This window comes from Phocoena sinus, chromosome 15, assembly GCF_008692025.1.
Source record: "Phocoena sinus isolate mPhoSin1 chromosome 15, mPhoSin1.pri, whole genome shotgun sequence".
NCBI classification, from domain to species: domain Eukaryota; kingdom Metazoa; phylum Chordata; class Mammalia; order Artiodactyla; family Phocoenidae; genus Phocoena; species Phocoena sinus.
In genome coordinates this window covers 3,438,651-3,464,633 of record NC_045777.1, presented here as the reverse complement: position 1 = coordinate 3,464,633, position 25,983 = coordinate 3,438,651, and the positions used below count along the sequence as shown (strand labels likewise).

At 38.9% G+C, this 25,983-nt stretch overlaps 2 protein-coding genes across 3 annotated transcripts in view; one reads left to right on the top strand and one right to left on the bottom strand.

Moving 5' to 3' along the window:
- The window catches only part of PHACTR3 (phosphatase and actin regulator 3), a 217,906-nt gene extending 216,098 nt beyond the window's left edge, over window positions 1–1,808 (top strand). For both annotated transcript variants that reach the window (XM_032605525.1, XM_032605526.1), the window contains one exon: window positions 1,232–1,808. In XM_032605525.1, coding sequence (XP_032461416.1) covers window positions 1,232–1,247 — 16 coding nt within the window. In that variant the 3' untranslated portion in view covers window positions 1,248–1,808. The remainder of the gene's footprint in view (window positions 1–1,231) is intronic.
- A 19,600-nt stretch (window positions 1,809–21,408) lies between these two features.
- The window catches only part of SYCP2 (synaptonemal complex protein 2), a 74,858-nt gene continuing 70,283 nt past the window's right edge, over window positions 21,409–25,983 (bottom strand). Inside the window, exons 37-43 of the mRNA XM_032605381.1 lie at window positions 25,697–25,824; window positions 24,469–24,563; window positions 24,277–24,376; window positions 23,584–23,642; window positions 23,371–23,449; window positions 23,205–23,261; window positions 21,409–22,159 (exon numbers count right to left, since the gene is read on the bottom strand). Coding sequence (XP_032461272.1) covers window positions 22,085–22,159; window positions 23,205–23,261; window positions 23,371–23,449; window positions 23,584–23,642; window positions 24,277–24,376; window positions 24,469–24,563; window positions 25,697–25,824 — 593 coding nt within the window. The 3' untranslated portion in view covers window positions 21,409–22,084. The remainder of the gene's footprint in view (window positions 22,160–23,204; window positions 23,262–23,370; window positions 23,450–23,583; window positions 23,643–24,276; window positions 24,377–24,468; window positions 24,564–25,696; window positions 25,825–25,983) is intronic.

Genomic DNA, 25,983 nt, shown 5'->3' with positions numbered 1-25,983 from the left:
AAAGGAAACCCTGAATGGAGATACTGCCTTAAACTAAAACAATGGATTCCTTTCCTTTTCTGTTCCTCACAAAGTGGCCACTGCAACTGTTATTTAAAAGATTACTCTGTGAGCCACTGTGGCTGTGGAAGAGAAACCAGGCACACAGAATTCCCTCCTACACGATAGTTTTACTTTGTATATATCAAGGGAAGAAGAGGAGGTTGGAAGAGCAGGAAAAAAATGAAACAAGTAAATAGTTTGTTTAAAAATATTTGTTTCCCTCCCATGACTGGCATACTTTTGGGCAGGAATAAATCACCTTACTTTTGAGTGTTCAAAACACTAAAAAAATGTTTAGGAAATAAACATTCTCTGTAAAACATTCAGAGTTATTTTTAATGTTCAATTCTGTGTTAAAAAAAGATATAATTACTACATATTCTATGTATGGTAATTTCAAAATACTTAATACATTTTTTCATTATACATTATTAAAAGAGATGTTTACTAAAGATATGTATTTTTTTCTCATAAGTCCTTGATAGCTTTCTTACAGGACAGAATTTTAAGAGTGAGCCCAAAACTTAGACAACAGGAAATACGATTTTTTTTTTTTTTTTTTTTTTTTTTTTTTTTTGGCCGTACTGTGTGGCATGTGGGATCTTAGTTCCCTGACCTAGGATCAGACCCACAACCCCTGCATTGGAAGCATGGAGTCTTAACCACTGGACCACTAGGGAAGTCCCTGAAATATGATTTTTATACCAACACATTTTAGAATTCAATGTCAACTTTTAAAAGTGAGAACAATATTTTTGGTCACATGAGATTTTCTTAAGTGCGTTAAACATTGCCACAAACACATTATCAACTCTACGGGAACAAAACTATAACTCTACTACTATAATATCCAATAATTTGTTGTATTAATCAATTCATTACTTGTACTGATTTAGCAAAGCTCTGCTCTTTCTGTGTACTTCAAGGGCTTACCTAGCATTTTTCAAACTAAGTTTTTAGGTAGGCTTAAGAATTCGGCATCTGATTCCTCTTGGGTTATGGCTGGGGCCCGAGCGGCGGGCGCCGTCTGAGGCTTTACACTCCTTTAATCCAGGCAGGTCCATCCTCACGTTTTACCCATTGGACCTGCGCCAAGCTTTTATAGCAACAGAATTATTTGTGGAAGGTTTCGGCAATTTTAACTTAGAAATGTGTAACCTTAAGTTATTTGTCTTTGTGTAATTTCTAGATTCCACAGGCCATAGAGATTTTCTTCTGAGAAGAATTGTGTTTAATTTTTTGATACCAACACTGAACATTCATCAGGGAACTTTCCTGAAGTTCAGCTCACGACTCCCTGCTGTGTTTGTGAGAGGAGCAGGACCCCACACAGGTGAAATCTTGGCCACACTCACCTGTAAGAGGACCAGCAGAGGACACTCTTCACTCTCTGGTGTCTGAGGAGTGTGAACTGCTGGGGTCAGTAAAGACCCCAAGTAACTCGACCAGAAGAAAACTGTTGTTTGCCTTTCCGCCTTGTTTTGCAGTTCTGCGGTGTGACCAGGGACGGCCGCGTGCGTGTGCAGGGTCGCCGCGCCGAGGCTCCGACCGAGGGACGTGTACGCAGTGTCTTCAGTACCGTGTGGAAAAGACGTTTTTATTCTGATCACAGTTAATTTGAGAACTCTTTAAGTTCGTGTCATACAAAATGACTTACTGTGTTATTCTTTTTTTTATATAATGTCTAACAAAAAATGCAGCTGCAACATTTTCATTCCTGTTAATTTTGTTCTGTAATTAAATGACTACTCATTGCAGGAAATTAACCTGGGTGTTACAGTTTCTTGGGGTTGGGGTGAGAGATTTTTTAGAACAGGCTGTGAAACGAGTCCAGTTTTATTACTTTTGAGCCATCAGAAGCCAAACACATAAAGGAGAATTCAAACATTTTGTGCGTTTTGTTTTGTAAATTCTGTTAGTATACGTGGTTTGTGCCTTAGAAAATCAAATTATCCTTTTCAGGTTAATTTAAGTTTATGTAATCATTCAGTAATGAACCTAGAAATAAGTAATAACTTGTTGAAAAATTCTACCGAAAGGAAAATTATGCCCTTTTTAAGAGTATTTTTAATTTCATATTTGCGAACATTATTAAAAACTCTGTTACAAGAGACAAAGGTTTAGATGGAGTGGAGATCATAAAGAGGAAACTTACCCTGGCACAAATGTAAAAGGTAATCTTGGCACAAAGGGGGAAAGTAAGTTAAATAAAAATAAATGTTCCCTGAAATATATTTTTACTTGGCCTTCGAGTAAGCATCCTTGTGAAAATGAGCCCTCCCTCCTGGTCCATCGAGGCAGGGAGCACAGTGCTTGGATAAGGGCTTTGGGATCTTGCCGAACCTGTGCCGAAATCCCAGCTCTGTGCCATTCAGCAAGGTATTTATTTCCTCTTCAGGAAGCTCTCCCACGCCCTCCCGGCCCCGCCCCGCCCCACCCCACCCCAGACTCTCTTTCTCTCTCTCACACACAACACTACCGGAATCTCTAAATGAGATAAAGGAGGGAAAGTGGCTGAAGTGCCAGCACAGTGCCCGGCAAGTTCTGTCCACCGCGGGTGTGGTTGCCAGGTAGCCCTGGAGCTGCCGAACCTCGCCTGTGACTTCTCACTGCTCAAGCTACCTCATTGCTCTCCTTGACTTTTCCTGTTCTGCTGCTTCAAGGCTGCAGTAGGTCAGGCGCCCGTGGAAACTGCTCAACCCTTGTGGTAGCACTTTGTCCTAAGGGACTTGTGATCAGTCCTAGATGCTAGCAAACATACTGTCAGTTTGTGGAATTGGGGTCTTCTTTAAGAAATCACTGTATGGTAGAAAAATTCCAGCTCTACCTCTTACTTGCTGTGTAACCTTCTGTGAATCGCTTGACTTCTCTGAGCCTCAATTTCTGTGTCTATGAAATGATATCTAAATCCTTTCTAATGAGAAGCCAATCCCTTAATTTTATAAGCATTTATGTGTATGTATATATATTGTATATTTAATACATATATGTGTGTACTCTTTTATACATAAGCTGTTACTTGTGGCCAGTCAACCCCCAAAATACTTATTTTCTATTTTAAGTACATATTAGCTCCCTATTTTACATTTTATTCCATTTAAAATATTAATTGGAGCCAGACTGTGTAAAAAATAAGATTTCAATCTCCATCACGTAGAAATATCCATATAACTGCTTACTGTGAAGCAAAGAAAGGAAAAAGTTTCCCTTATTCTAGAAATCATTCTGGCCCCCAAAGCAAAAAGGATCCGTGCTTAGAAAATAACTAAACTGCAGCTATAGTCAGAGATAGTCTCATAGATGGGACACATGTTCAGGTTCTTTTGCCCAAGTAAAGACCCATAACTAATAGATAAATAAAATTAAAAATTTACGATAAAATACAAGATTTCCAAAGCAGGGTTTTTTGGTTTGGTCCAGACTCAAGGGTTCTAAGATATCATAAAACCAGAAGACATTTTCATTGTAATCAAAATATTTGCAATGGTATCTAACTTCTATCACTGTATTTTTATTAATCATAAACTCTTTCCCTAAATTGTATTTCCATATTTCATGTTCTTAGCAGGTATCGCAGAGGACGAGATAACCTAAAACTGTGAATCAAGTACATGTATTTACTCTGCACCTACTAAGTGTATGGAATCCTGCACTAAATAAGTATATGACGTGGCATCTCAAATCTCTCTCATCCTAGTTAGTTGGAGGAACAAAATTAAAAAGCAATTAATAAATCACATGGTACTGGTGACATACATGCATATGTATATGAATTTAAATATGCTGTATAAATTTGAAGAGAAAGTTTATATTCTTAGGAGCCTGAAGACTTAGAGAAAACAATTCTGCTTTCTTATTCGTAACCATCAGATATAGTATCTGAATTATAAGAATTCTTCATGAGTGCTACTAGTAGTAGTCATTAATGAGGTTTTTGTGCATTGACTTTATAACTTATTTTTATTTTAACAAAATAAAATGACTGTTAAAGTAAACAAAATTAAGTCATTAAAGAAATTGCTTTTAAGGAGTTTAAAAGACTTTAAAAACTTAACTGGTAATTTCGTGACAGGAAATTGAATCGCGTTTCGAAGCGTCAAGTTTTAAGCCAGTATGATAGGGAGAACAGTACATTGTATGACTTTGTAAAAAAAAGTACATTTTAAAAATTTTAAAGGGGCTTTAAAATTATATTATGTAATTTTTGGACAATTGAAATGGATTAAAAAACACCGAACATCAAGAGGTCCACCGTGTGGAAATATATGGTAATTACAAGTCTAAATTTATTCTAATATATATTGGAAGTTTGAAAGTCAGTTTTTAGCTACATATCCACAGTTCTTCAATAGCAAAGTGCAGAAATGCAAAATTCTAATTATACTGTTAAAATTACTAGTCCCACGTTATTCCAATACCCATTTACCCAGTTTTTTTTCCAGAATTTTTTTTCAGAGTTTTTCACGTGAAAGAAACATCTCAGAAGATGCTCATAAACAGCTGAACTTACGGAAAGTCAAACTGACTTCAGGTCCTTCCTGTCAGGACGGACCTAACAGTTTGCTCCAATTTTTACATTGCTCAGACTTCTATTTTAGGTGTTTTTTCATAGCACTTATGATTCTTCCATGCTTACATTTTAATTCAATATGTTAATGAACCTAGATATAAATATGAACTCACGTATGATAACTGTGACTGGGTTAACTGTTATTAGGTGGTGCTGATGGAATGGCTGAAGAAATATCTCTAGCAACTTGGAGAGCGTCACCCTAGGCCCTGAGGTGAGAGACAGCGGAATTCGTCACCCTAGACTGCCAGTTTAAGGAAGAATTAAATGCTAGACGAAAACCACAGTCTACTGCCCCCTCAAGGATGTGCTGGGCATCTACGGTATCAGGATTGGGTGGCATTTAAGTCTGTGTAGTGATGTCTGTAGAGTTTAGTATTTAAGTTTCTGCCTGGCTATACTAATGCTGCAAAACCTTTTCTCTCTTCCGTGACCCTTCCCATGTGTTCTTCTGGAACAGTTAACCACCGTACAGCTCCATTTAATTGAAGTGTCGTAAACCTGCACCAACATCGTGTTAAATTGTGATCCAGGTAAGACGTATAAGTCCTTAGCAACAATGCTTATTTATTTTTTAGTATGTTTGAAATAGGAAAATCAAGAAATGTTGGCTATATTAATTATTTAACATAATCATTAACATCTACTAATGCAAAATTGGTTTAAATCACTATAGTAAGATAAATTGAGGAATAAATTTTGTAGTAAAGAACAGAGAGATCTTCAAAATGTTTCTTCTAAACTAGGGGTCTTGCAGACTACAGCCCACAGACCAAATCTGCCTTTTTTTTTTTTTTAATGGTCTGCAAGCTAAGAATTGTTACTTTTTTTTTTTTTTTTTTTTTTTTTAATCTAGGAGTGGTATTTCTGGGATATATGCCAAATATATGTTTAAGTTTTTAATACATGTTAAATTGTTTTCCAAGGTGGCTGCACCACCTTGCGTTCCCATTAACAATGAATGAGAGTTCCATTATTCCATATCCATGCTAGCACTTCACATTCTCGGTCTTTTTCACTTTAGGCATTCAAGGAGTTGTGTATTTGTACAACATTGTGACATTAATTTTCCGTGCAAATGTCTTATTGTTGGCTCATTTGAGTTGTACTGGTTCTTTCTTTGTGTGTGTGTGTCTGTGTGTATTTATTTATTTTTGTGGGTTTTTTTTTTAACATCTTTATTGGGGTATAAATTGCTTTACAATGGTGTGTTAGTTTCTGCTTTATAACAAAGTGAATCAGTTATACATATACATATGTTCCCATATCTCTTCCCTCTTGCGTCTCCCTCCCGCTCACCCTCCCTATCCCACCCCTCCAGGCGGTCACAAAGCACCGAGCCGATATCCCTGTGCCATGCGGCTGCTTCCCACTAGCTATCTGCCTTACGTTTGGTAGTGTGTATATGTCCATGCCTCTCTCTCGCCCTGTCACAGCTTACCCTTCCCCTTCCCCATATCCTCAAGTCTGTTCTCCAGTAGGTCTGTATCTTTATTCCTGTCTTACCCCTAGGTTCTTCATGACATTTTTTTTTCTTCTTAAATTCCATATACATGTGTTAGCATACGCTATTTGTCTTTCTCTTTCTGACTTACTTCACTCTGTATGACAGACTCTAGGTCTACCCACCTCATTACAAATAGCTCAATTTCGTTTCTTTTTATGGCTCTGTAATATTCCATCGTATATACGTGGCACATCTTCTTTATCCATTCATCCGATGATGGGCACTTAGGTTGTTTCCATCTCCTGGCTATTGTAAATAGAGCTGCAATGAACATTTTGGTACATGACTCTTTTTGAATTTTGGTTTTCTCCGGGTATATGCCTAGTAGTGGGATTGATGGGTCGTATGGTAGTTCTATTTGTAGTTTTTTAAGGAACCTCCATACTGTTCTCCATAGTGGCTGAACCAATTCACATTCCCACCAGCACTGCAAGTGTTCTCTTTTCTCCACACCCTCTCCAGCATTTATTGTTTCTAGATTTGTTGATGATGGCCATTCTGACTGGTGTGAGATGATATCTCATTGTAGTTTTGATTTGCATTTCTCTAATGATTAATGATGTTGAGCATTCTTTCATGTGTTTGCTGGCAATCTGTATATCTTCTTTGGAGAAATGTCTATTTAGGTCTTCTGCCCATTTTTGGATTGGGTTGTTTGTTTTTTTGATATTGAGCTGCATGAGCTGCTTGTAAATTTTGGAGATTAATCCTTTGCTTATTTTTGTTTTTATTTCCATTTCTCTAGGAGGTGGGTCAAAAAGGATCTTGCTGTGATGGGTCAAAAAGGATCTTGCTGTGATTTATGTCATAGACTGTCCTGCCCATGTTTTCCTCTAAGAGTTTGATAGTTTCTGGCCTTACATGTAGGTCTTTAATACATTTTGAGCTTATTTTTGTGTATGGTGTTAGGGAGTGATCTAATCTCATACTTTTACATGTACCTGTCCAGTTTTCCCAGCACCACTTATTGAAGAGGCTGTCCTTTCTCCACTGTACATTCCTGCCTCCTTTATCAAAGATAAGGTGACCATATGTGCGTGGATTTATCTCTGGGCTTTCTATCCTGTTCCATTGACCTGTCTTTCTGTTTTTGTGCCAGTACCATACTGTCTTGATTACTGTAGCTTTGTAGTATAGTCTGAAGTCAGGGAGCCTGATTCCTCCAGCTCCGTTTTTCATTCTCAAGATTGCTTTGGCTATTCGGGGTCTTTCGTGTTTCCATACAAATTGTGAAATTTTTTGTTCTAGTTCTGTGAAAAATGCCAGTGGTAGTTTGATAGGGATTGCATTGAATCTGTAGGTTGCTTTGGGTAGTAGAGTCATTTTCACAATGCTGATTCTTCCAATCCAAGAACATGGTGTATCTCTCCATCTATTTGTATCATCTTTAATTTCTTTCATCAATGTCTTATAATTTTCTGCATACAGGTCTTTTGTCTCCTTAGGTAGGTTTATTCCTAGATATTTTATTCTTTTTGTTGCAATGGTAAATGGGAGTGTTTTCTTGATTTCACTTTCAGATTTTTCATCATTAGTATGTAGGAATGCCAGAGATTTCTGTGCATTAATTTTGTATCCTGCTACTTTACCAAATTCATTGATTAGCTCTAGTAGTTTTCTGGTAGCATCTCTAGGATTCTCTATGTATAGTATCATGTCATCTTCAAACAGTGACAGTTTTACTTCTTCTTTTCCCATTTGGATTCCTTTTATTTCCTGATTGCTGTGGCAGGTTGCTGTGGCTAAAACTTCCAAAACTATGTTGAATAAGAGTGGTGAGAGTGGGCAACCTTGTCTTGTTCCTGATCTTAGTGAAAATGCTTTCAGTTTTTCACCATTGAGGATGATGTTGGCTGTGGGTTTGTCATATATGGCCTTTATTATGTTGCGGAAAGTTCCCTGTATGCCTACTTTCAGCAGGGTTTTTATCATAAATGGGTGTTGAATTTTGTCGAAAGCTTTCTCTGCATCTATTGAGATGATCATATGGTTTTTCTCCTTCAATTTTTTAATATGGTGTATCACATTGATAGATTTGCGTATATTGAAGAATCCTTGCATTCCTGGAATAAACCCCACTTGATCATGGTGTATGATCTTTTTAATGTGCTGTTGGATTCTATTTGCTAGTATTTTGTTGAGGATTTTTGCATCTATGTTCATCAGTGATATTGGCCTGTAGTTTTCTTTCTTTGTGACATCCTTGTCTGGTTTTGGTGTCAAGGTGATGGAGGCCTCGTAGAATGAGTTTGGGAGTGTTCCTCCCTCTGCTATATTTTGGAAGAGTCTGAGAAGGATAGGTGTTCGCTCTTCTCTAAAGGTTTGATAGAATTCGCCTGTGAAGCCATCTGGTCCAGGGATTTTGTTTGTTCGACGATTTTTAATCACAGTTTAAATTTCAGTGCTTGTGATTGGTCTGTTCATATTTTCTATTTCTTCCTGGTTCAGTCTTGGCAGGTTGTGCATTTCTAAGAATTTGTCCATTTCTTCCAGGTTGTCCATTTTATTGGCATAGAGTTGCTTGTAGTAATCTCTCACGATCTTTTGTATTTCTGCAGTGTCAGTTGTTACTTCTCCTTTTTCATTTCTAATTCTATTGAGTCTTCTCCCTTTTTTTCTTGACATGTCTGGCTAATGGTTTATCTATTTTGTTTTTCTTCTCAAAGAACCAGCTTTTAGTTTTTATTCATCTTTGCTATGGTTTCCTTTATTTCTTTTTCATTTCTTTCTGATCTGATTTTTATGATTTCTTTCTTTCTGCTAGCTTTGGGGTTTTATTGTTCTTCTTTCTCTAATTGTTTTAGGTGCAAGGTTAGGTTGTTTATTCGAGATGTTTTCTGCTTCTTAAGGTGGGCTTGTATTGCTATAAACTTCCCCCTTAGAACTGCTTTTGCTGCATCCCATAGGTTTTGGGTCATTGTGTCTCCATTGTCATTTGTTTCAAGGTATTTTTTAATTTCCTCTTTGATTTCTTCAGTGATCACTCCGTTATTAAGTAGTGTATTGTTTAGCCCCCATGTGTTTGTATTGTTTACAGATCTTTTCCTGTAATTGATATCTAGTCTCATGGCGTTGTGGTCGGAAAAGATACTTGATACAATTTCAATTTTCTTAAATTTACCAAGGCTTGATTTGTGACCCAAGATATGGTCTATCCTGGAGAATGTTCCATGAGCACTTGACAGAATGTGCACTCTGTTTTTGGATGGAGTGTCCTATAAATATCAATTAAGTCCATCTTGTTTAATGTATCATTTAAAGCTTGTGTTTCCTTATTTATTTTCATTTTGGATGATCTGTCCATTGGTGAAAGTGGGGTGTTAAAGTCCCCTACTATGAATGTGTTACTGTCGATTTCCCCTTTTATGGCTGTTAGTATTTGCCTTATGTATTGAGGTGCTCCTATGTTGGGTGCATAAATATTTACAATTGTTATATCTTCTTCTTGGATCGATCCCTTGATCATTATGTAGTGTCCTTCTTTATCCCTTTTAATAGTCCTTATTTTAGAGTCTATTTTGTCTGATATGAGAATTGCTACTCCAGCTCTCTTTTGGTTTCCATTTGCATGGAATATCTGTTTCCATCCCCTTACTTTCAGTCTGTATGTGTCTCTAGGTCTGAAGTGGGTCTCTTGTAGACAGCATATATAAGGGTCTTGTTTTTGTATCCATTCAGCCAATCTGTGTCTTTTGGTGGGAGCATTTAGTCCATTTACATTTAAGGTAATTATCGATATGTATGTTCCTATTCCCATTTTCTATATTGTTTTGGGTTCGTTATTATAGGTCGTTTCCTTCTCTTGCGTTTCTTGTCTAGAGAAGTTCCTTTAGCATTTGTTGTAAAGCTGGTTTGGTGGTGCTGAACTCTCTCAGCTTTTGCTTGTCTGTAAAGGTTTTAATTTCTCCATCAAATCTGAATGAGATCCTTGCTGGGTAGAGTAGTCTTGGTTGCAGGTTTTTCTCCTTCATCACTTTCAGTATGTCCTGCCACTCCCTTCTGGCTTGTAGGGTTTCTGCTGAGAGATCAGCTGTTAACCTTATGGGGATTCCCTGTGTGTTATTTGTTGTTTTTCCCTTGCTGCTTTTAATATGCTTTCTTTGTATTTAATTTTTTTGACAGTTTGATTAATATGTGTCTTGGCGTATTTCTCCTTGTATTTATCCTGTATGGGACTCTCTGTGCTTCCTGGACTTGATTAACTATTTCCTTTCCCATATTAGGGAGGTTTTCAACTATAATCTCTTCAAATATTTTCTCAGTCCCTTTCTTTCTTTCTTCTTCTTCTGGAACCCCTATAATTCGAATGTTGGTGCGCTTAATGTTGTCCCAGAGGTCTCTGAGACTGTCCTCAGTTCTTTTCATTCTTTTTTCTTTATTCTGCTCTGCAGTAGTTATTTCCACTACTTTATCTTCCAGGTCACTTATCCGTTCTTCTGCCTCAGTTATTCTGCTATTGATCCTATCTAGAGTGCTTTTAATTTCATTTATTGCGTTGTTCATCGTTGTTTGTTTCATCTTTAGTTCTTGTAGGTCCTTGTTAACTGTTTCTTGCATTTTGTCTATTCTATTTCCAAGATTTCGGATCATCCTTACTATCATTATTCTGAATTCTTTTTCAGGTAGATTGCCTATTTCCTCTTCATTTGTTAGGTCTGGTGGGTTTTTATCTTGCTCCTTCATCTGCTGTGTGTTTCTCTGCGTTCTCATTTTGCTTATCTTACTGTGTTTGGGGTCTCCTTTTTGCAGGCTGCACGTTCGTAGTTCCCGTTGTTTTTGATGTCTGTCTCCAGTGGCTAAGGTTGTTTCAGTGGGTTGTGTAGGCTTCCTGGTGGAGGGGACTAGTGCCTGTGTTGTGCTGGTTGAGGCTGGATCTTGTCTCTCTAGTGGGCAGGTTCACGTCTGGTGGTGTGTTTTGGGGTGTCTGTGGCCTTGTTATGATTTTAGGCAGCCTCTCTGCTAATGGGTGGGGTTGTGTTCCTGTTTTGCTAGTTGTTTGGCATAGGTTGTCCAGCACTGTGGCTTGCTGGTCGTTGAGTGAAGCTGGGTGCTGGTGTTAAGATGGAGGTCTCTGGGAGATTTCCACCGTTTAATATTATGTGGAGCTGGGAGGTCTCTTGTTGACAAGTGTCCTGAAGTTGGCTCTCCTACCTCAGAGGCAGAGCCCTGACTCCTGGGCTGGAGCACCAAGGGCCTTTCATCCACACGGCTCAGAATAAAAGGGAGAAAAAGTAGAGAGAATTAGTAGAAGTATGAGGAAAGAAAGAAGGAAAGGAGGAAAGGAAGGAAGGAAGAAAAAAGCAAAGAAGGAAAGAAAGGAGGGAGGGAGGGAGGGAGGGAGGAAGGAAGGAAGGAAGGAGGGAAAGAAGGAGAAAATGTAGAGAGAATTAGTAGAAGTATGAGGAAAGAAAGAAGGAAAGGAGGAAAGGAAGGAAGGAAGAAAGAAGCAAAGAAGGAAAGAAAGGAGGGAGGGAGGAAGGAAGGAAGGAGGGAAAGAAGGAGAAAATGTAGAGAGAATTAGAAGTATGAGGAAAGAAAGAAGGAAAGGGGGAAAGGAAAGGAAGAAAGAAGCAAAGAAGGAAAGAAAGGAGGGAGGGAGGGAGGAAGGAAGGAAGGAAGGAAGGAGGGAAAGAAGGAGAAAATGTAGAGAGAATTAGTAGAAGTATGAGGAAAGAAAGAAGGAAAGGAGGAAAGGAAGGAAGGAAGAAAAGCAAAGAAGGAAAGAAAGGAGGGAGGGAGGAAGGAAGGAAGGAAGGAGGGAAAGAAGGAAAAAAGACAGAAAGAAAGAAGATACAGTAAAAATAAAATAAAGTATAATATAGTTATTGAACTAAAGAATATTTAGGAAAAAAAAAGGGACGGATAGAACCCTAGGACAAATGTTGGAAGCAAAGCTATACAGAGAAAATCTTACACAGAAGCATACACATACACGTTCACAACAAGAGGCAAAGGGGGAAAAATCATAGATCCTGCTCCCAGAGACCACCTCCTCAACCTGGGGTGATTCGCTGTCTAAAGGAGGGAAGGAAGGAAGGAAAGAAAGAAAGAACGAAGGTAAAGTACAATAAAGTCATTAAAATTATTAAGAAAAAAAAATTTTTTTTAAAAACCATGGACGGATAGAGCCCTAGGACAAATGGTGGAAGCAAGAGTACACAGACAAGATCTCACACAGAAGCATACACGTACACATTCACAAAAAGAGGAAAAGGGGAAAAAATCACAGATCTCGCTCCTAAATTCCACCTCTTCAATTTGGGATCACTCCCTGTCTATTCAGGTATTCCACAGATGCAGGGTACAGCAGGTTGATTGTGGAGCTTCAATCCGCCGCCTCCGCGGCTGCCGGGAGAGACCTCCCCCTCTCCTCCCTGCTCTCACAGCTCACAGGAGCTCAGCTTTGTACCCGGCCCTGCCCCTGCGCGCAGGTCGCTGGAGGGCGTCTGTTTTTTTGCTCAGACAGGACGGGGTTAAAGGAGCCGCTGATTCGGGAGCTCCGGCTCACTCAGGCCGGGGGTTGGGGGATGGGGGAAGGAGGGGCACTGCGTGCGGGGCGGGCCTGCGGCGGCAGAGGCCGGCGTGACGTTGCACCAGCCTGAGGCCCGCCGTGCGTACTCCCGGGGAAGTTGTCCCTGGATCCCAGGAACCTGGCAGTGGCGGCCTGCACAGGCTCCGCGGAAGATGGGCGCGGAGAGTGACCTGTGCTCGCACACAGCCCCCCTGGTGACGGCAGCAGCAGCCCTAGCGTCTCCCGCCCGTCTCTGGGGTCCGCGGTTCTAGCCGCGGCTCGCGCCCGTCTCTGGAGTTCCTTTAAGCAGCGCTCTTAAACCCCTCTCCTCGCGCACCAGGAAACAAAGAGGGAAGAAAAAGTCTCTTGCCTCTTCGGCCGGTGCAGGCTTTTCCCCGAACTCCCTCCCGGCTAGTCGTGGTGCACTAACCCCTTCAGGCTATGTTCAAGCCGCCAACCCCAGTCCTCTCCCTGAGCTCCGTCCAAAACCGAAACCCGAGCCTCAGCTCGCAGCCCCGCCCGCCCCGGCGGGTGAGCAGACAAGCCTCTCGGGCTGGTGAGTGCCGGTCGGCACCGATCCTCTGTGCGGGAAGCTCCCCGCTTTGCCCTCCGCACCCGTCGCTGTGCACTACTCCGCGGTCCCGAAGCTCCCCCCTCCGCCTCCCGCAGTCTCCGCCCGCGGAGGGGCTTCCTAGTGTGTGGAAACTTTTCCTCCTTCACAGCTCCCTCCCACTGGTGCAGGTGCCGTCCTTATTCTTTTGTCTCTGTTTTTTCTTTTTTTCTTTTGCCCTACCCAGGTAGGTGGGGAGTTTCTTGCCTTTGGGGAGGTCTGAGGTCTTCTGCCAGAGTTCAGTAGGTGGTCTGTAGGAGTTGTTCCACGTGTAGATGTATTTCTGGTGTATCCGTGAGGAGGAAGGCGATCTCCACGTCTTACTCTTCCGCCATCTTCCAACCCATCTGTATAGCCCTTTAAAAAAGAGTTTGCCTACTCCTGGTCTAGAAACTTTTTTTAACTTTTAAATAAATATATAATAGAAAATGTTGAATTACACAGAACAGTTAATTTTGTTTCTAAATAAGCTTGAAATTTTAATAAATCTGTTACAAATTTCAGACCCATACGCTCACAGTGAGAGTAGTTATTTGACGTGCGCAGAATGCACATCAAGTTAGGTAAAACTAACACAGGCCCTGTTGGTATTAAAGGCACATGTGTCATTAGTGTGACAGTGAAACACACTGCTCCAGCTTCCGTTTATTTCAAATTATTGTTATCACAGCATAAACCAAAATTATATTATCTGCAGTTCAAGATAGTACAACATATAGATCTCATTCAACACATTTGTATTCCTGAAAAAAATATTGAGTTATTTCCCTCTAGATGTTGTTTTAGAATATTTCCATTGGCTCTTTTGACCTAATATGTTTTTTTGTTTGTTTTTTTGTTTTGTTTTTTTGCGGTACGCGGGCCCCTCACTGTTGCGGCCTCTCCCGTTGCGGAGCACAGGCTCAGCGGCCATGGCTCACGGGCCCAGCCGCTCCGCGGCACGTGGGATCCTCCCGGACCCGGGCACGAACCCGTGTCCCCTGCATCGGTAGGCGGACTCTCAACCACTGCACCACCGGGGAAGCCCCTTGACCTAATGTGTTTTTAAAAAACGGAAACTAACCATTACAAATATGACATCGTCTTTGGTAATGCAGCCTGTGTACCTCTGATTTGCCTACACACTTCTTCAAAGGTGCCAATAAAAAAGAAATCCATATGATTCTACATGACTGCTTTAAAAGCAGATAGATACCATTTTTAAGTACAAGGAGAGCGTTCATTTCTTACCTTTGTATATAGAGCTGAGCACAGTACATGTCACATAATAGATGCGCATATGGCTGGTTGACTAACACTTTATCAATTTTAATAGAAATACCAACATTATATGGGATTTGAGGATCTGAAGAGTTTTAGGAGGCACACTGGCCCTCTCTGTACTTAGCAAATTCCTCCCTATTCCTCCCTAGAAACACTACATCTGTTCACTCACTTATTCATATTCACACTGTGCAAGCCTGCTTTTCCAGGCACTCTTTTTAGGTTCTGGAAATAGTGATGAACAAGGTAGACAAGGTCCCTGTCCCCATAGAATTTTTGAAGTATACTGTACAAGACGAAAGGAGTAGGAAATAAGAGTGAAGAAAGAGGCAGAGGCTAGCTCATGTACGGCCTTTTAGGCCATGATATAAAGGTTGGGTTTTACGGGCACAGAAAGCCTCTGGAGAGGTTCTTTGTTGTTGTTTTTTAATTCAGGTGAAAAGGAGATAACATGAAACTAAGTGTTAAAGAATACAGCTCAATGGCATTTAATACATTCACAAAGTCATATGGCCACCACTGCTGTCTAGTTCCAGAACATTTTCATGGCACCCGAAGAAGACCCCACGCCCTTTAGGTAGCTACTGCTCGTTCTCCCCTTACCAAACACTAACCTGCTTCCTGATCCTATGAATTAATAATTCCTGGATATTACATGTAAATCGAGTCATATGTGACCTTTTGTGTCTGTTTCCTTTCGCTCAGCCTAATGCTTTTGAGATCATTCACACTGTAACATCCATCAATACTTCCTTCCTCTTACGGCTGAAAACTATTCCATTGCATAGATTTACTACATGTTTGTTTATCTGATGGCCATTTGGGCTGTTTCCACCTTTCAGCTATTGTGAATAGTGCTATTGTGGACATTCTTTTACAAAAGTATTTGTTAAATATCTGTTTTCAATCCTTTTGGGTATATAACTAAGAGTGGAATTGCTGAGTCATATGATAATTCCTTGTCTAATTCTTTTTTTAATTGTACAATTTTTCTTTTTTTAAAAAATTTATTTTATTTTTGGCTGCACTGGCTTCTTCGTTGCTGTGCACGGGCTTTCTCTAGTTGCGGCGAGCCAGGGGCTGCTCTTTGTTGCGCTGCGCGGGCTTCTCATTGCAGTAGCTTCTCTTGTTGCAGAGCACAGGCCCTAGGCGTGCGGGCTTCAGTAGTTGTGGCACCCAGGCTCAGTAGTCGTGGCTCGCAGGCTCTAGAGCGCAGGCTCAGTACTTGTGGCACATGGGCTTAGTTGCTCCATGGCATCTGGGATCTTCCCAGACCAGGGATCGAACTGGTGTCGCCTGCATTGGCCCGCGGATTCTTAACCACTGCACCACCAGGGAAGCCCCCTTGCTTAACTTTTTGAGGAACCACCAAATTGTTTTCCAGAGTGGCTGCATCATTCTACATTCCCCCAGAAATGCACAAGCGTTCCAATTCCTGCACATCCTTGCCAACACTGTTTTTTTGATTCTAACCATCCTAGCGGGTATAAAGTTGGGATCTCATTATGGTTTTCACTTCCATTCTCCTAATGACTAATGATGCTCAGTATATGTTCATGTGTTTGTTGGACACTGGCATGTCTTCTCTGGAGAACTGTTTATCCACAGTCCTTTGCCCATATATTTTAATCAGATTGTCATTTTGTCGTTGAGCTGTATTTTTTGTACATTTTGGATACTAGACCCTAATGAGATATATGATTTGCAAATATTTTCTCCCATTCTGTAGGTTGTTCTTTTTTCCTTTCATGAAAGTATTCTTTGATGCACAAAAGTCCTTTTTTAAAAAAATGTTTTGATGAAGTCCAAATTACATTTTTTTTCTGTTGCTGGTGTTTTTGGTGTCATATCTAAGAATCCATTGCCAAATCCAAGGTCATGAAGATTTACTATTTCTTTTTCCTACGGGTTTTATAGTTTTAGCTCTTACTTTTAGGTTTTTGATCCATTTAAAGTTAATTTTTATATACGGTATAAGGTGAGGTGGATGAATCCAGTTTTATTGTTTGGCATGTGGTTATCCAGTTGTCCCATAACCATTGGTTGAAGAGAATATTATTTCTCCACCAAATGGTCTTGGCACCCTTGCCAAGGTTTCAAGGCACCACCTTGAAACTCAACTGACCATAGAAGAATAGGTTTTTTGCTAGACTCTCAATTCTATTTCATTGCTCTGTTATGTCTATCCTTCTGTAGGTACCATATTGTTTTAATTTAGCTTTGTAGTAAGCATGAAATTGGGAACTGTGAGTCCTCCAACTTTATCATTCTTTTATCAGCGTTGTTTTGCTATGTTGGGTCCTTCCATTTCTGTGTGATTTTTAGGATTGGCTTTTTCATTTCTGCAGGAAGGGCTTGGAATTTTGATAGGGATTGCATTACATGTGTAGACTGCTGCAGGGAGTATTGCCATTTAACAGTGTTAAGTCTTGCAGTCGGATGGGATGACCATGGGATGTCTTTTCCACTTACTTAGGTCTTCTTTCTTTCAATAATGTTTTGTAGTTTTCAGTGTTCAGATCTTTCAACTCCTTCATTAAATATACTCCTTTTAATATGCTTCTGGATTCAGCTTGCTAGTATTTCGTTGAAGATTTTACATTTATATTCATAAGGGATATTGGTCTGTAATTTTCTTGTGACGTCTTTATCTGACTTTGGTAGCAAGGTATTGCTGGCCTCATAGAATGAGTTAGGAATGTTCCCTCTTCTGTTTTCTGGAAGCATTTGAGAAGGACTGGTATTAATTCTTCTTTAAATGTTCAGTAGAATTCTTTGCTGGGAGGTTTTTGATTACTGATTAAATCTCTTGTTGTAAGTCTGTTCAGATTTTCTGTTTCTTCTTGAATCAGTTTTGGTGGTTAGTGTTTCTAAGAATTCATCCATTTCGTACAAGCTGTCTAATTTGTTGGCATACAGTCGTTCATAATTCTCTTGTAATCCTGTTTTTGTAAGGTCAGTAGTAATATTCCCAATTTTCACTTCTGATTTTAGAAAGTTTAGTCTTCTGTTGCTCTTAGGCAATCTAACTAATGTTTTATCAATTTTCTTGATCTTTTCAAAGAATCAACTTTTTTCCCCCTTTCTAAATTTAGTTTATTTTAAAATTTGCAATTTTGTTCATCTTGGATTTTTGGCATTGATTTTGATTTCTTAAAATATTGCATTAAGATATTATTTATCTCGACTGATGAATTTTTTTGGCATCCCCTTAAAATTCTGCCCCCAAGGCAAGTGCCTCACTTCTCACCTTAGTCTTGGCCCTGGGGACTGAAGCTGTAGTTGGAGGGAGGGAGGGAGGTTAGATCTGGGGGAGGGGGGAATTGGGGGTGGGAGACAGCGGTGGAAGCAGGGGGAGGCAGAGCCACCAAAAGACTTCCTTAGATTCTCTGCTTAGATGACTTCCTCAAGTCAAAGTTGGGATAACTTCCATAAGTTTGCTCATGAAGCCCCATGGCTCAGATTTGCAGTACTCCAGGAGGTGTCTTCCAGATTTTCTCCTTTTAGGGTTCCATTTCCAAGGACCTCAGACCTAGATAGGAGGGGGTTATACGCTGAGCGAACACTGACATCACGTTTCCCAAAGGACACATGGGTTTTGTGCAAACTCGGCCTTGGGCTGCCGACAATATTGACCTCATGGTTCAGGGCTGTTCAACCAAAGGGAGGCGATGGTGGGGGAAGAGGGCAAAGGTCTAGAGAGGACCCAGTCTCAGAGCAAGTACCTCCCTCTCCTCACCCCAGGCCTTCCTTTTCTTCTCCCTGTCTCACTCAAGTGGCCCTTGGCCAGTTCCAGCTTCCAGACAGGACTCCTGGTTGGAGCCCTGGGGGTGAGTGAAGGGAAGGCAGCCAGCTCAGAGCCATGCCTATGCCTCCTACCATGTGTGTGCCCACGGGTTGTTGCCTACTTGCTGACTGAGAAGTGATCTGTCTCATCTCTTGGAGCGAGGGCAGAGGGAGGAGAGGAGCAGGTAAAACCCAGGTCTTTATTAGCCATAAGACTGGCAAAGATGGTTCTGGGAGGGAGGAGGGGGCCTGAGCCTGGCAAAGGAAGAGTCATGATGTGTGGGATGGACATAATAGCTCAGTCTCCCTAAGGAGGCTGTGAGGAGAGAAAAGTGGGCAGGGCAGGCAGGCTCTGTGTCATCTGGGGTGTCAGTCAGGGTCCTGGCAGGAGATAAAAGACCCACTCAGCTGTCTGTGTTTGCATCACTAAGACTTAACGAAGGACTTTCAAAGAATCAACTTTTGGTTTCATTTATTTTCTGTTTTCTATTCTTTTTTAAAAAACTCTAATATCTATTATTTCCTTCCTTCCGACAGCTTTGGGTGTAGTTTGCTCTTTTCCTAGTTCTTTAAAGTTATAAAGTTAGGTTATTAATTTGAGATCTTTCTTCATTTTTAATGTATATAAATGTACAGCTGTAAATTTCTCTGAGCACTGCTTTGAATATGTTGCATTTTCATTTGTCCCCAAGTATTTTCTAATTTCCTTTGTGATTTCTTCTTTGACCCATTGGTTAAGAATGTATTTTCACTGGAGAGTTTTACACATGGAGTCAGAAGCATGGTATGATTTATGATTTAGCAAGAACATATTGGCTGCTAAGTGCATAACGGGTTGTAAAAAGGCAAGTATGAATGCTGGAAAGCAATTTAGGAGGCTGTTGAAATTGTCTATGTGAGAAATGATGTTGACACCGTCAAAGGTAGTGACAGTGGAAGTGACAGAAAGTATACATATGTAGAACATATTTTGGCAGTACAATCTGCAGGACTTGTTGATTGATTAACCGGCCAAAAGAAACGGAGCAATCAGGAATTACTTCTAGGTTTTGGCTTGAATAGTTGGGTGGATAAAAGTGACATTTACTGAGATGGAAGGACAGGTTTATTTTTTCTTTTCTCTGGTGGTGAGAGGGCCTGCTGCTGAGAGAGAAATCGAGTTGTTTGGAGAATTGAGATGTTTATTAAAACTATCAATAAAGCAGTGTATATGACATTCTAATGTCCAAAGTGAAGGTCAGCATGTTTCTACATTTGGAAGTCATCAATACAAAGATGAAATTACCTAAGAAGAAGGTATAGACTGAAGTGATAGACTAGGATTGAGCCCCCTATTAAGGGAAGCCAGAAATAAGCCAAGAAAGAGTGGAAAATATGTGCCAGCCAAGGGGGTTTTTAACTGTGGAATGGCACTGAGAAGCTGCGTGAGAAGTACACAGAGATAAGATTTGGTAAAATAACTGGTGATTTTGATAAAAGCTGTCTCAGTGAAATTGTAGGGACAGAAGCTGGACTGAGGGGAGGTAGGTAAGGGGCAAATAAGAAGTGTGTTGAGATAGTAACTCGCGAAAATTCTTTTGATAACGTTCTGTGTGAGGGTGAGTAGAGAATTACATGGGGAGGGCAGCAGTTAAAGAGGAACTTGTTGTCAAAGTCCTTTTTTAAAAAAATAAATAAAAATAAGTGTGGGCTATACACACCAGTAGAGAGAAGTCAGACAACAGGATTCAGAGCACTAGCCAGGGGTATTAGGTTGTCCTGAAATAATGAGGCTATTCTGCCATTGGAACATGTGAGAAATCAGAAATGCCAGTACTGATGCAGGTAACATGTTAGATTTTAGGGAGAAGAGACGAGGAAAGTACGAGGTAAGGCCATCCCCTAAAAGGTAAAGAATTAAGGAGGTACTGATACACAGTAATACTCTGGAAATGCGGTGAAGGCAGTTGAACAGGGCAGAATGAGGATTACTGAGCAATGCTGTGTAGCCACTTGAAATATGTAGTCATAGGGCTTCCCTGGTGGCGCAGTGGTGGAGAGTCCGCCTGCCGATGCAGGGGACACGGGTTCGTGCCTCGGTCTGGGAAGATCCCGCAGGCCGCGGAGCGGCTGGGCCTGTGAGCCATGGCTGCTGAGCCTGCGCGTCCGGAGCCTGTGCTCTGCAACGGGAGAGGCCACAGCAGTGAGAGGCCCGCATACCGCAAAAAAAAAAAAAGAAATACGTAGTCATAAATTTAAACCTTGATTATACTTCTCAAGTGATGTTCAGGTTGTGGAATGAGGGGTATGAACTAGTGGATAAAGTTGAGGAGAGGAGAGAGGGCAAGAGACTTATTTTGGACTAAGGACTCTAGAATCGGTAAGGAAAGAAGGACGGACAAGAAGGGTAACTAACAAACAGGCATAGCAAAAGAGTGGTGGAGTAAACAGCCTGGGACTACTCTAGAAAGCAGGCTGGGGTGATGATGTTTGAAGTTGAGATTCAGGGCACAACTATGGTCATGACAGGGTCACAGCAGAACGGTTTAAAAAGCTGGGAGGAAGTAGGAACCTCGGTAGGATTACACATACAGCACAGTATAGGAATTAGTATAATGTATTATTTAGGAGTCTTGGAAGTCTGGCCAAGGATAAGGCAAACAAGGATGTGTGTCACGATGGGATTGATTCTAAAGAAGTCTCACAGGGCACCATGGAGTTTCAACTCCTGAGTAGTAGTTAATAGTACAGCAGACCTGTCACTGTTTCTTGACATAGAATCCCTGCTACCGTATCAATCAATCAGTAAATCTTAGCTGATGCTAGCAATGGGATAAAGCTAAGATGTGAAGGGTTTTCCTTTGCTTATCTAGACTAAGCAGGCTGTACCACTGTATTTAAATACCAGTAATATCCAACTACTCTGCTACCATGAAGCAGGTAAGTGTGACAGTGAGTGAGGCTGCGTGGTGGTACACTTCAGATGTCTGATTGATTGGAGGATATTTTGCTTGATCCAATGTTCATAAAACAGGAAAATGACTTATAAAGTAAAGTAATTGTATAAAATCCCAGTGACAGCATTTATTTCAACTTTATTATATAATTAAAGCAAATAAATGTATATTCATTTTTATACATTAATCTAGCAAAATATATTATTACAATGAACACTAGGGCTTAAAAAGTACTTGTCAAAACAGCCTGCTGCGAGTTAATACCATTTTAATTCTAGATAGACATGTTAACTATTTTAGGCTAGTTAGTGCCTTCTAATACAATGGAGCCATAACTGAATAAATATACTCTCCAACAGTGTGCTGAAAAGTAAAGTACTGATTTACACTCAGGGAAGCCTTTTAAATCAGACTCCTCCCCCTTCTATGCATCACTAAATTTTTATTACTTGTAGTATATTCTGAACTAGTAAATTTTAATAATACTTTATTTAGTTCAGACTTTTAAAATATATTTTATATGATAGTTTATTAGTTTGAGTATAGTTAACTTGGCAATATTTGTCTCATGCAAATATTACTATAAAAACAAGCCAATTTCTTTTACTGATTGGTTTCCCAAAGCTTTCTAAAAAAAAAATAGTATTGTACAGACAAAAGTCTTTGGGTCTCAAGAGTCATGTTATAGTGACTGTAGGTTCTTTCTCATCCATTAGAGGATATTTCTTTGAATTTAGAGGTTCCTACAAAGGTACTCTTGCCTGGGTGACATGTATTTTCTTTGTAGAGCTACTCTGGTATTCCCCAGCTATACACACAAAGGAATAACTGGATAAAACTTGTTGATAACAACTAGACATCACACATTGTTTCTTTCATGAGCCATGAATAACGACATCAATCCTCTGCGTACATTAAGAAGCTGCTCTTCTTGCTATGGCCAAGAAAAAAAAAAAATCACACTTTGGTAGTTTTACAGTGAAACTTTAAAATCTAATAAAACAGTAAAAAAAAAAAATCAAGATATTAGATATTATGAATAAAGATATTATGTATCAGTGTTCATCCTATCCAGTTCACCAGGGTCCGTTCCTAGATATCTACAGAATTATGTGCTTATTACTGATATTTTAGATGAATTTAGATGATCAGTTGCGAGAAGACCTCATCTTTTAAACCCCATATCAATGAAATTTATTTTTTACTTTCTTCCTTTAAATATTAAATCTATAGTCTGGAGAAGAACTTCAGCAAGAATCAGTCTAGTTAGTTAGCTTTATGCAAGAATCAGTCTAGTTAGTTAGCTTTATGTGCTTTAAGCTGAACTGGCTTAGCCACACATCCTGATCCTCTGCTATATATCAGCATACTGGTTCTATTAAAGTTTAATAAAAGTGTATTAAAATATCCTGTATCAACGATTAGTACTAAAATACATATAGAAATGCCTCCACCTTTGAGAAAACACCAAAGGCATGTTCACTTGGAGAAGTACCTTTAGACACCTTCCCCCCTCCCCAACCCCTGATTGCAGTTGCTGGTCTACTAGACCTTTGGAAAGCCAGCTACTTTAATCCCCAAATCTAAGGAAATGAAGTCTTGTCCAAGTAGACAATAGTTCTTTCTGGGTAGTTCTGCCTGACACAGGACTTCAGAAGACACATCAGGACTGTTGCAGTGCATCGTACTTAGATGCATACAAAGAAATCATGCTTCTAGCTTAATTTTTAAATTTCTAAATCCATCTTTTCTTCCTTAGGAGACGGACTCATTATTTAAATCACCCCTATTTTTCTACTGTAAATTTGCTCCCATTTTAATTTTAAAAACTTAAAGAACTAAACCCCAGTGGGGCTAAAACTGGCTTCTCTCAATCCAAAAAGAAAGAAGAAAAACCTGTGGAAGAATTTCCCATTTAAATATATAAAAGCATGACTGATCATTCCATTTGAAAAACCCGAACTAGATAGCTGATTTACCATTTCCTTAAGAAGTCTGTCTTGCAGCATTTTCATGTTTTCTTTCATCAAACACATCTGTGAATAAATAATTTCCCCCATGAAATTCACTATAAAATTTTCACAGCAAAAAGACAAGTTAGACTGACTAATATTGAGATTATATATAAAAATATAAAATTTATACCTCAGATGTAAAAATAGTTTCTTCATAATCAGTGCTGTAGAAGACATTCTTTTCCAATGAAGCTTTTAAAAGGTGAAGTCTAACAAATAAAATAATGAAAGTTACCTTTGTATTTTAGTTAACAAATTAAATTGCTATAATATAGTATATATAATTTTAATTTTAATTATAATAAAATCTAACGTTATAGATTCTAATCATTGTCATACTAACCTCTGCTGTTCACTTTTATGATAGGCACTGAACTTCTGAAATACCTTTTCCCAAAAGCCCTAAATTTCAAAATACAAAACTGATTATAGTATAATTATGACTAAAAATTAAAACTTAGCAGAATTCATTTATATTATTCCTAATTTTAAAAACTTGGCTATACGCTAAGAATATTGCAGCTGTCCTATACGCTTTCAGCTAAAAAAAAAATTGAAAGCAAACTCTTTCAGACTTTCTCCTTTATTATCAGAGGTATTCATCATAAACTTTATATATATACTTACTGAAGTATAGTTGATTTAGTGTTTCAGATGTACAGCAAAGTGATTCAGTTATACATACATATGTATATATATTCTTTTTCAGATTCTTACAAGATATTGAATATAGTTCCCTGTGCTATATAGTAGGTCTTTGTTGTTAATCCATTTTATATATAGTAGTTTATATATAGTAGTGTGTATCTGTTAATCCCAAATTCCCAATTTATCCCTCCCCCGCATCATAAACTTAAGTCTGTATTTTTAGTGTATGTATATGAAACTAACTAAAAATCTAAGATTAAATTATGTTCTAAAAAACAAAAACATTTATGGTGTGGTCTACAAGCAGAAGGTTAACAGAAGTTTTCCTGAGTGTAGCTCTTTAAAAATGAGGTTTTAAAATTATTTTTAAACCCTTAAAAGCACAAACCACAAATTCCTTCTCCAAATCTTTTAAAGACTGTGAATCTTTTTCAAAATTCTCCAGCTCCTCTATGATGATGAGTTGGAATTTGTCAAGTTTTTTGATCCTATTAAAGAAACAAAATAAGATTATTTTTTTTAATGATAGCACTTATAGCACAGCACTTAGAATATTTCAGAAGGGACTTTTAGCACAGACCTATACTCCTGAATCTGATGGTCCACTGTTTTTATATGTTGTTGAGCCGTTTTCCAAGACTGCTTAGTAAAATAATCCATCATTTTGTGGCGGATCTGAAAAATACTCATTTTTAACTTGAAAAATCTTTACAAAATAATAATCTAACCAAGACTATATTAAGGCCAAAGCCTTTTCCATGAAATATAAATGCCTAAGAAGAACTTAGAAAAGTGAAAAATTAAAAACTCAGTGATCTCAACTGAAGTGTTAACAAATTATATAAGCTCAGTCAGAGCAGGGCCTAGTTCCACCAGGAAGGCGCTGAGTGAGGGTTGGAATTGGTAATTATTTTCATAAGTACATGACATTCTACATTTATAAAAATGCTAGTGATTATAATTCTCTTCAGGAACACAGCATAAGAGTCACACTCAAAGTTATTTATTACCATTTTTCATAAAAACATATATTCGCAGCTAGTCACAGATGTGTAACACAATATATGAATCAGGGCTTCTCTGTTTAGATGAGACTGACCTGGGATAAATCAAATCAAAACAAAAGAAATATACAGAATCTTAAATAATTTCAGATTTTACCCATGAAGAGATGAAAAAGGCAAAGAAGAGATAGGGCTGATAACCTGTGCAGAAAAATATCTTAACAGGAGGGCAAAAAGAACTGCCTACTCTAAATATGGGCATGTGAGAAAAAAATAATAATTAAAAATTATTTTATGAAGTGTTTTTGTAAACATCACCTCGTTGGAACCTCAGTAACTAAGGATATATAAGTACAGAACTGGTGAAACAAAGTGAAATGGATTTCTCTGAGGCTGCTCATCCTCTATACTTTAATAAAGTACCCTCAACAAGCAGTCACTGCTGTGGAGATTAAAGAATGTATTAAAAAGACTAGGCATGAAAAGAAAATCGTTCAGAAAAAAAAAAAATTCACAGAAGACTCAAAATGTTAAACTGAAAAGGAAAATAGGACAAAGAGAACCCATAGAAAAAGAAAGAATACAGGTAATGCACAGATTTTAGAAAAGGAACTGGGCTCATGAGATAATAAGGCTTTTCGCCTAGGAATCATTCCAATTTTTCACCAGTACATGAGGAAAGGTGAGTTCACGAAGAAGTGTTTTGTTGCCAAAGGGTCAAACTGACAGTCTAGTAGAAAGTGTGCCATATTGTCATGTTATTGGGTGTAAATATAAATCATAATTTAAAGAATGACAACTCACATGAACTTTCCTCCTAAATTCTGTATTGAACTCCTCACACATCGTCCCTATACCTGAAATTTCAGTTTCCCAGTTCTCCCCAGGAATACAAAAGTCATTTGTTGATAATGGAGATATACTTTCAGACACTAAAAAATGAAGACAATCAGCCAAAATTAAGATGTGCATTGTTATAAATTTAGCATTATTTGTCATGAGGCTGAGAACAAATCTATCTTTAGATTCTATATGTAATCTAAGGATTATAAAATCAAAGACAGACTTATTTTTCATTTAAAACATTATTT